Genomic DNA, 11,797 nt, shown 5'->3' with positions numbered 1-11,797 from the left:
CTATCTCCATATATACTTCCATAAAAACATGTAACCGGTACCCAGCTACCTTTAGACTAGTCTTGTGAGGCTAGTGGCCATCCTAGAGCAAAATAACTTACATGTACGTGATCATGAGAGACCCACCATTCCATGTTTTGGATGCTACAGACATAAGGTGACAGATCGGCTGTACCAACTTCAGACAAGTCCCGTGACGCTTGTGGGAGAAAAGTCCATGATGTTTGTGAGAGTCTTATCTTTCCAAAAGGAGTTATAATACTTTGCAGGTCGTACCGTTAGGATGCTACAGACATTTTTGTCCGATTTCCGGGATGTCTCATGGTCTGACAAACACTGCTTTAGCTCTACCACCTTCTACCGCAGAGGAAGGGTGACCGGTGGATACGATATATTGGGAAGCAGCCCATGCTAAGAACAGATATCTCTAGCTTAAACTGACGGATTTTGAAGGGGATGTTGTTATTATGCTAATTAGATTTCCGTGGGGGCGGTTCATCAATATGCAGTCTGAAATCAACAACAAAAGAAAACATCCTATTTACAGCAGAAAGTGTCCCTTGAGGAACCCATGAAGTCCACAAAGTACTTAGGAAATGTCTGACAGTTCTATCACATTCTCCAGCTTGGGTAAAGTTTGATGTTGTGATAAGGTGCGTCTAGGTGGTAGGTGTAGGAGTCAGGCGCAGGAGAGCAGGGATGTCTGAGAAGCGTGTTTTAATAAGAAAGTCCACCAACACAGGAATGGTACAATCGAAAAGGTACAACGCCCTCGACAACAGAGTACCCGTACAAACGCACGGAGGAACAAACAAAGTTCCGACACGATTACACTTAAGAATCATTGAAAACAAATAACGGTATAATCTAATCGAGCACGTCACAATAAAATACTAATCCCGCACAAACTTAGGCAGGCAACAGGTTACAGTTATACTCACAGAAATTAAGGCAAATGAAACCAGGTGTGAAAAAGAACCAAAGACAAAACAAACAGAAAAGGAAAAAGGATCGGTGGTGGCTAGTAGACCGGCAACGCCGACTGCCGAGCGCCGCCCGAACAGGGAGAGGAGCTACCTTCGGTAGAAGTCATGACAGTTGTCCTTTCAATTGACACCCTTTTCTCCCATACAGCATTTTGTCTCAATGAATGTTTCGTAAAGAAACTATCAAGGTGAGGAAGCTTACACTGATATTCCTTCTTTTTTTTAAAAGATGGCAAAGTTGGGGCAGAAGTGTAGGTACGGTAGTGTATTAGGCTAATCCTCTAAACACAGAATGGTTTGATCAGAAATAACCACAAAAAGACCCACTTTATGTTTCATAAACAGGAAGACTATGGAAGAAATTAACCAATCGTCTGTGGAGCACCAAGTGAGCATTGTTTGTTAATCGTCTGTAAAGATGTGACAAGAGGGATGGAAAATGAATGGCAGAGAGAAAACAAAGCTGCACATACTGTATGTACACACTGTAACGGTAAACCTGACAAGCAGTATGGTAATCATTGCTGTTCATATGAGATAAATTGATTTGAATGAAGATCCTTCACAGTCTTTCTAATCTGTTGATGTGTTAAAGTTAATTTGCGGGACTGACTGACAGACGTGGTGTGGGTCTGTGTGTTGTGGGATGGAGCAGGTGTGGTTTACTCACAGGTGAAATATAAAAAGAAAAATATTTGTGGGGAGCATACAGGCACCATAAGAGTAATTGCTCAGAGAGACGGAATAACAGCGGAACATCTGTCGCATTCATTAGAAAGCATTATGTCTAGGGGTTCCATGGAGGCTTTCAATTTAAGAGTCCTAATTATATTGGTGAGGGGAAAGACGGAGGGATGAATGGCCGCTAAGAGACTACCGTTAGAATGAATGACCCTGGGCCTTTGAACCGCTGAAAAACTGATAGGTAAAGTCATCACCAGCCTCTATCGCTTTCTCTCTCTCTCTCTCTCTGACTGTCTAACCAATCAGCTATTAAGAAGAGGGGAGGGAGGGCGAGGAAGAACCGTGCTGCATCAGTGGAAATTCATTCTGCATTTGCTCAATGTGGAATAGGAGCACAGTTACTAAGAGACTTGGTGGCAGATGTCACAGGAGATTTCTGTAACGAAGCCGACGCCACGGCAACAGCTCTTCCTTCCAGCGACTGTCTCCCTCTTTCTCTCCCTCCGTCTCTCTGTGACCTTCTTTCCCTCTCTCTGTCTATCTCTGCGTTCCTCTGTGTGACGCAGACTCTCTTTTCTGTCTGTCTCTCTCACTCCCACGTTGCAGGGGTGTAGATGCCTGAGGGCGTCTAGCTCTGATGGTCTTGTAGAATGAAGGATATCACTAACAGTGGAAATACACTGGTTCATGGATGTCAGTTCCCTCTAACATCATGTGAGCGGTGGGAGGGGCTGTCAGAGGTTTTATATTGTAGAGGTGCATGCTCTGTCACTCAAAGATAATTGTTTCTGTGTCATTGGTTCAACTCTCTTATCTACTGTGCTTTGCTTTCTCTTTTCTAGGTCACACGATAGCAAGAGAATCGCTGAGCAGTGACATCACCAAGTCTCTCAACTGTTAACTCCATATGTAAAGAAAGGATGGCAATCATAACTGAGACACTTAGACTGACGATGAAGGGAAGACTGTTAGTCATCCCATCATACCAGGTGTGACAAAAACTACAGAACATTAAGAACACACTCTGATTGACAGAGACACTGAGGTAAAGTGTCACACGTACAGCCCAAAACAACTATGGACTACTGAATTTATGGATACCCAGGGGGCATACTTTATGGATACCCAGGGGGCATACTTTATGGATACCCAGGGGGTATACTTCATGGATACCCAGGGGGCATACTTTATGGATACCCAGGGGGCATACTTTATGGATACCCAGGGGGCATACTTTATGGTCAATAAAGACTACGTCTGAAGACTTTCGAGAAGACCATGTCGGAAGACTTTTGCCTGTTAATAGAGATGGGGAGATCCAAAGAGAGGTGGTTTGAACAGTGTCTGAGGAGTTGTAATGGATGGCTGTTTTGACTAAGCATTTGTGGACATGTGTTGCCGCCAGAGCTGCAGAAAGACTGTGTTAGAGTGTGATTCTAGGGTTGTTGGACTGGATCCTGAATTACTCCGACTAGAGAGTGGGGTCTTGTTGCTCTATCAGGATTACTTTCTATTCATGAGCTGGGAGGGGGGTGGAGCTCATCACTTGTGAATTGCACATTATTGTCAAATTACTCTTGTGGGTCAAGTCACTACCATGGAGATGTTTTCTGAGAGTAATTTTGCAGTTCTAATTAGGATTGCTAAGTAGGATCATAACATATAAAAAATTCATGTAAGATATTTGCACTAGTTGAAAACCGTTTTCGGAATGTTTTGTTTTTCTAGTTATTTCTCGTCTTTTGCTGTAGATGTCACATGGAATTAAAGAGAGGAAGATATTTTGTAAGAGTTCTGCCTCTGATGTTGAAGTAGAAATGCCACTGCCCTTCTCCCTGGTAGATTTGCTTATTATAATACAAGTTAATCCATGGCTCAGATTGAAGGGATAGTTAACTTTGAACATATTTAACTCTATAGGTTGTTATCAATAAAACGTCACAATACGGTGCAGAGTGTTCGATTTGGCTATGTGCTGTTTTCAAGGGATTGTTAAATAAATGTGAGAACAATTTGGTTTAAATATCATCACCTCCTGAAGAGCATAGTCACAACTACACATTTCCAATGATTCCACATTTAGATCTAACATCAGAGTAGTCTATCAATTTGGAAAATAACTAGCTAGCAAAGCAAACAATATGTCACTTTAGCTTGCCTCGTCAGAGATTAGGCGTTTGGAAAGAGCTTGACATCGTCCTGGTAAAATTGTTGGTCGGACTTACGTTACTGCCATCACAATAATAGATGGCATGCAAATCAAACAATATTTGGATATAGCTAGCCATCTAGTTTATCCCCTGAAATGTAGCTTGTTAAACAGCCATATTGACATGATCTGTTATTAGCTAGCTAGCCAATTTGATGTGGTTCATCAATCAATGTAGCCTATCATGTCTGTCAGCCGCAATTGTGATAAAAACAATGTTGAAGAGGGGATAATGTTAGCTAACTTCGCTAGGTATGCCTACGTTGGTTGGAGGAAAAGGTACATTAGGTGTACTTAACATTATGTTTAACAAACTGCACAAAGTTTCTACCGGTAGCTTGCAAAGTTAACATTATCAGCTAACAGTACATCGGAAAACGTGGAACCCACAAAGGACGGGAAATTAACCTAAACCACTCAGAATTGTCAGGTATAGTTCACTTTTATATCACTCAAATATCCAATTAATGTTGGCCAATATTGAGGGACATCGTAAGGATACTCTCATGTTGGCTATTTGAAAGGACATGATCAATGAAAAGCATGCAGTTATTGCTGTATAATTTTGTCGATCGAGAGCTAAATGTGCGCAATTGTTTTGCATGGAATAATCAAACATTTGTAGTTCTGACTATGTTCTTCAAGAGGTGATGATATTACAACCAAAGAGTTAACATTTATTTAACAATCCCTTGAAAACGGCATGCGATTGTCAATGGTTTTAGCGGAGCTGGCGTCTCCTTGCGCCCCCAGCAGTCCAAATCGAACATTCTGCTCCCTTTATTGTGACCTAATATTGATAGCAACCTATACTTTAATTCATTGAGAAGAAGCTAGTAATCTAGACATCAATTGGTCACCGACTCTCTAGATCAGAATGTTACTTTCTAGTTATCCATAAAATAAATGAAACGTGTAATTTGATTTAACTAACCCTAAAGAGCCTTTTATAGTGCTTGTCACTAACTGTGGACTAGCAACACGTGCTTCCCATGTCTCTAGTTCTGTCCAGAAACATTTGAAAACTGAAAGTCAATGATACCCTTGACATCTCTTATGTAAACTGTAAAATAGAGCACCCATAAACCATTAAAACATGCTTCTGCTTGTGTTGTGTTTCAGTTTGACAAGGAAACAACATGTTTTTAATAACTAACCCTTCAGTCCATCCACATTTTGAACAATATCTATGATAATGCTTTATTTTACAGTCCGCTGTTGGCTTGCATTTTCATCCAACATGTTTTTCCCCCACAGGCCTCTATCATAACTGTGTGTTTAGCATAATGGTGCCCTGTACATCTCTCTCTCTCTCTCTCTCTCTCTCTCTCTCTCTCTTTCTCTCTCTCTCCTTCTCAGGGTGAGAGGCGAGGCCCTTCAGACTGGCTGCTTTGAGAGATATGATAAATCTATCTGAGATGGTGCATTTCCAATGCTAAGCCCTAGGCCAAAGGGAGCTGGGGACAGCATGGCTAGTGGCAGCTCCACTCTCTCATTACCCAGGCCTGGATAGCACTAGCCCCCTCTCAGGACCACTGACATGTATTTTAAGGCTCTAATGTGTAAGGGCCCTTATTGTCGCAATGCCACACTCTCTCTGCCCTCTCTCTCAACTCCAATGGTCCATTTAAAGTCAACACACACACACACACACACACACACACACACACACACACACACACACACACACACACACACACACACACACACACACACACACACACACACACACACAAACACACACACACACACACACACACACACACACACACACACACACACACACACACACACACACACACACACACACACACACACACACACACACAAAACATACTGTATGTCTACTGTGCAAAAGTAAGCCAGACGATGGCTCGCTTTCCCGCCTCCCTCCCCCTCATTCTCTCTCTCTTCCTCTCTCCTGCTCTCTGGAGGGAGGTTTAGTGGGCTATGGGCTGTATATGAGCCATGCACCGTCCTGCACTTCTCTGCAACAGAATCAATATTTGAGGACAATTTGCGCGGCGCTGCTCCCTGGTGGCCAGAGCCTGACACTGCATCTCCAGTCAGGCTTTGGAAAGGAAGAGATGAGACAGCCCATCTCAGTTCACCATTATTTCACTGAGAAACTGCACAGCACAACATGTATACAATTACCACTGCTGTGGAGAAGAGACAACCCTGCAGGAAATAGAGGAACTCTGCCCTCCTTTAAGCCAACAGCCATCACCTGAACACTAGCCTGTGCAGGATGAGAGTGGAACGGCAGCAGCATTGGCCCCATTCAATAACCTTTATACATTCAGGTGGGTTATCGAGAGTCGCCTCTCTTTTACTGTAGGACGTACACTGGGACTACATGATAAGACATTTAATAGTAAAAAAAAATGCCTTGTCATACTATAAAAGAAAGGGTTTTTGTTTTTGTCATATTCCATATGTAATATTCTGTTATACAGGTACTAATAAGGTGTCCCTGGGAGGGGGTGTGTCTCTCTGTCTGCAGGTATCTGGCCTGAATGTTTGATTGGTGGATAAATGGCCCATGGCGATTGGTCCCTTTCATCTCTGGGTAGCTTATGAAGTTGGTGGCCCTGAGGACAGGACTAACTACATATTAATGTGCTAATGAGAGAAGAAGTGATAGAGAGAAAAAGCAGGAGGGAGAGAGAGAGATTGATACTAAAATGAGGACAGACAGAATGGAGGGAGTGTGAAAGAGTCGGAGATATGTGTGACATGGAGGTTGCGAGTAATTGGAGTTAGTGAGAGGGACCATTGGAGAATGATAAAGTGGGTGAGAGAGCGAGAGAGAGAGAGAGAGAGAGAGGTGAGGTGTATTTTAAGTATCCTATTGTTTATTTTCTAAGCTCAGTGGATCCCGAGAGTCCACTTGCATTGGCAAACTGTGCGGCTCCTCCGGTCCATCATCACACTCCCCGGCAGTTTACACAATCACAACCTGAGGGGGAAAATCAACCCAGGAAACACAGCTACTTTGGCTTTTCACTCATCTATTGTCAAGTCCAATTTGTATTACCCTCCGGCCATATCCTGGAAATGGGGGGCGTATTCATGTTCAGTGAGAATGGTAATCTTCTGATGAACAACTGATTCTGTCATAGGCAGTGAAATGTACGTGACTATTCAGCTCAGCTCTCTGAAATGGGATTATCATGGATGGACAACAAACCTTTCTAGCATTTTACTTTGTATAATGTAGAGACCAGTATCACAAGGGACCAGTATCACATACTGTATAACAGTGAGTATCGTGACATTCATTCAAACAGACTTTGTAGAGCAATGACCGTGCTATTTCCAACCCCATTCCCAATGCATTATTCATCATATGTGTTTCTTTAAATGAGAGAGTGGTTCATTCATGTAATGTAACTACATTTCCCTGAGGGACATATTATGATAGTATGACATGATCTTATTGGCTAACCCACTCTGTTAGCCTTCAGGTGATGGCGTGATCATGAATTATATTAGTCACACTGTCTTAAACAACAAATCCAACAACACAGGACATTTGAATTCAATCAAACGATCAATCAAACAATCAGGAGCTTTAATGATTAATTTGCAGGGCCGGTGTGGCCGGTGTGGGGCTGATATTGTATCATGGCGCCAGAGAAAATGGCTGACGTTTTACGTGCTCCTAACCAACTGTGTTTTTTTGTTTGTTTTTTTGCATTGTTTATACCTTTTTTGTTTTAACTTATTCTGTACATGATGTTGCTGCTACCGTCTCTTATGACCGAAAATAACTTCTGGACATCAGAACAGCGATCACTCACCGCGAACTGGCAGAAGCTTTTGTTTCCTTTAACGAGTCCGGCGAGCCCGATGTGAAGGACATACTGCTTTCCCGGGAACATGCCCAAATCCCTGTCATTTGTGTGAAGAGAAGACGGAGAAAAAGAGGACGGAGGTCGGGCTGTCTTCTGAGAATAAACCCCCACTGCCTTCCATTTTACTAGCTAACATGCAATCATTGGAAAATAAAACCAACAACCTATGAGGAAGATTGAACTACCAACGGGACATTAAAAACTGTAATATCTCATGCTTCATGAAGTCATGGCTGAACGACGACATTATCAACATACAGCTGGCTGGTTCTATGCTGTATCGGCAGGATAGAACAGTGGCGTCTGGTAAGACAAGGGGGGGCGGACTATGCATATTTGTAAACAACAGCTGGTGCACGATATCTAAGGAAGTCTCAAGGTTTTGCACACCTGAGGTAGAGTATCTCATGAAAAGCTGTAGACCACACTATCTACCTAGAGAGTTTTCATCTGTATTTTCGTAGCTGTCTACATACCACCACAGACCGATGCTGCCACTAAAACCGCACCCAATGAGCTGTATTCTGCCATAAGCAAACAGGAAAACGCTCATCCAGAGGAGGCGCTCTTAGTGGCCGGGGACTTTAATGCAGAGAAACTTAAATCCGTTTAACCAAATTTCTATCAGCATGTAACATGTGCAACCAGAGGGAAAATAATTCTAAACCACCTTTACTCCACACACAGAGATGCATACGAAGCTCTCCCCCGCTCTCCATTTGGCAAATCTGACCATAATTATATCCTCCTGATTCCTGCTTTCAAGCAAAAACTAAACCAAGAAGCACCAGTGTCTCGGTCAATAAAAAAGTGGTCAGATGAAGCAGATGCTAAGCTACAGGATTGTTTTGCTAGCACTGACTGGAATATGCTCCAGGATTCATCCGATGGCATTGAGGAATACACCACATCAGTCATTGGCTTCATTAATAAGTGCATCGATGACGTTGTCCCCATGTTGACCATATGTACATACCCCAACCAGAAGCCATGGATTACAGGCAACATCCGGACTGAGCTAAAGGCTAGAGCTGCCGCTTTCAGGGAGCGGGACTCTAACCTGGAAGCTTACAAGAAATCCCGCTATGCCCTCCGACGAACCATCAAACAGGCAAAGCGTCAATACAGGACGAAGATCGAATTGTACTACACCGGCTCCGACACTCGTCGGATGTGGCAGGGCTTTCAATCCATTACAGACTACAAAGGGAAGCACAGCCGAAAGCTGCCCAGTGACAGAAGCCTACCAGACGAGCTAAACTACTTCTATGCTTGCTTCGAGGCAAATAACACTGAAACATGCATGAGAGTACCAGCTGATCCGGACAACTCTATGATCACGCTCTCCGCAGCCGATGTGAGTAATACCTGTTAACAAGTCAACATTCACACGGCCGCAGGGCCAGACGGATTACCAGAACGTGTACTGCGAGCATGCGCTGACCAACTGCCAAGTGTCTTCACTGACATTTTCGACCTCTCCCTGTCCAAATCTGTAATACCAACATGTTTTAAGCAGACCACCATAGTCCCTGTGCCCAAAAACACTAAGGTAACCTGCCTAAATGACTACCAACCCGTAGCTCTCACATCTGTAGCCATGAAGTGCTTTGAAAGGCTGGTCATGGCTCACATCAACACCATTGTCCCAGAAACTCTAGACCCACTACAATTTGCATACCACCCTAACAGATCCATAGATTATGCAATCTCTATTGCACTTCACACTGTGACTAATACAATTTGATTTGATATTGTTGGTGAAATTACTGGGGATTCACTAAGTTCCTTTCCACTCTCTGTCTGCTCCCAGAGCTTCTAGCTGTTGCATCTTTAAACTCTGTCATCTCTGCAAAGAATTAGCGACTGGAGGCTCCATTGACCTGGGCCATTGTTGGAGCAGCCTGCTACATTAGCATGGCCAGAGCCTGGGAGCAGTGGTGCTGCCAGAGGAGTTGCCAATGTGACTAGCACCGATAAATCGGAACCCTGCAGCGGGCGTGTGTGGCGGATAAGGGCAAAAGGAGCTACGCGAACATTAACTGGCCACTGCCAGCGTCTCCCACACGATTTAGGCAGCCAGAGAGGCATTTGTTATTACAGTGATGTTTGTGTGTGCCAGGCAGGGATACAGAGAATAAAACTAAGCAGGTAATGTAAGTGATTTGTCATTCAGATGGGGTATGATAAGGCTGTGTGCGTGTGAATTTTAATTCTGATATTTTCTGTGTTTTATTATGCTGATCTTAACTTTTTTGTACACAATGTCTCTGCATCAGAACAGCAATCAGTAACCTCGATTTGGATGAAGATTTTTACTTCAACGAGATAGCAGCTCTAGACGTTCTGCTTCCTCTGGACCAGGACCTAATCCCGGGACTTGAAAAGGAAGCGGCGGCGAAAAAGAGGCAGGCGAGGCAGCCTCATAATGAGATTACATCGGCAAACAAATAGACTGCAATTGGCGAATGTGCAGTCACTGGAAATAAATTGTGTTCCTCAGACACTGTGGACCCACTCCAATTCGCATTCCACCCCAACAGATCCACATATGACGCAATCTCTATTGCACTCCACACTGCTCTCTCCCACCTGCACAACTAAAAGAGGTGGGAGGAACAACTAAAAGCGAATGCTTTTCATTGACTACAGCGGGACGTTCAACACCATAGTGCCCTCCGAGCTCATCACTAAGCTCAGGACCCTGGGAATGAACAGCTCACTCTGCAACTGGATCCTGAACTTCCTGACAGGCTGCGCCCAGGTGGTGAGGGTAGGCAACAACACATCTGCCATGCTGACCCTCAACACGGGTCCCCTTAGGGGTGGTTGCTTAGTCCCCTCCTGTACTCCCTGTTCACCCACGACTGTGTACGATTCCAACGCCATCATTAAGTTTGCTGACGACACAATGGTGGTAGGCCAGATCAACAACGACGATGAAACAACCTATAGGGAGGAGGTGCCAGGACAACAACTTTTCCCTCAACTATTCTCTCTGCCACTGCACGGCAAGCTGTACCGATGCAACAAGTCTGCAACCAACAGGACCATGAACAGCTTCTACCCCCAAGCCATAAGTCTGCTAAATAGTTTACCATAAACATTGAACACAACATTTAAACGCAACATGTAAAGTATTGGTCCCATGTGTCATGAGCTGAAATTAAAGATCCCAAAAATGTTCCATATGCACAAAAAGCTTATTTCTCTAAAATGTTGTGTCCAAATTTGTTTACATCTCTGTTAGTGAGCATTTCTCCTTTGTTCAGATAATCCATCTACCTGACAGCTGTGGCATATCAAGAAGCTAAACAGCATCATGCACCTTGTGCTGGGGACAATAAAAGGCCACTGTAAATGTGCAGTTTTGTCACACAACACAATGTCAAAGTTTTGAGGGAGCATGCAATTGGCATGCTGACTGCAGGAATGTCCACCAGAGCTGTTGCCAGATAATTTAATGTTGATTTCTCTACCATAAGCCACCTCCAATGTCATTTTAGAGAATTTGTCAGTACGTCCAACTGGCCTCATAACTGTTGCCACGTGTATCCACGCCAGCCCAGGAACTCCACATCCGGCTTCTTCACCTGTGGGATCTTCTGAGAACAGCCACCCAGACAGATGATAAAACTGTGGGTTTGCACAACCAAAGAATGTCTGCACAAACTATCAGAAACTATCTCAGGGAAACTCATCTGCGTGCTCGTCGTCCTCACCAGGGTCTTGACCTGACTGCAGTTTGGCGTCGTAACCAACTTCAGTGGGCAACTGCTCCCCTTCGATGGCCACTGGCAGTATGGACAAGTGCGCTCTTCACGGATTAATTCCGGTTTCAACTGTACCGGGCAGATGGCAGACAGCGTGTGTGATGTTGTGTGGGTGAGCGGTTTGCTGATGTCAACGTTGTGATCAGAATGCCCCGTAGTGGTGGTGGGGTTATGGTATGGGCAGGCATAAGCTACGGACAATGAGCACAATTGCATTTTATCGATGGCAATTTGAATGAACAGAGATACCGTGATGAGAGGCCAATTGTTGTGCCATTCATCCAC

General features: G+C 44.0%; 1 protein-coding gene across 1 annotated transcript in view; it reads left to right on the top strand.

The window, feature by feature from the left end:
- Positions 1-4,978, top strand: part of LOC129851040 (chemokine-like protein TAFA-4) — a 47,711-nt gene extending 42,733 nt beyond the window's left edge. Inside the window, exon 6 of the mRNA XM_055917206.1 lies at positions 2,513-4,978. Within this exon, the coding sequence (XP_055773181.1) occupies positions 2,513-2,524 (12 nt within the window). The 3' untranslated portion in view covers positions 2,525-4,978. The remainder of the gene's footprint in view (positions 1-2,512) is intronic.
- Positions 4,979-11,797: the final 6,819 nt, after the last annotated feature.

This window comes from Salvelinus fontinalis, chromosome 3 (assembly GCF_029448725.1).
Source record: "Salvelinus fontinalis isolate EN_2023a chromosome 3, ASM2944872v1, whole genome shotgun sequence".
NCBI classification, from domain to species: Eukaryota; Metazoa; Chordata; class Actinopteri; order Salmoniformes; family Salmonidae; genus Salvelinus; species Salvelinus fontinalis.
This window is presented reverse-complemented; position numbering and strand designations above follow the sequence as displayed.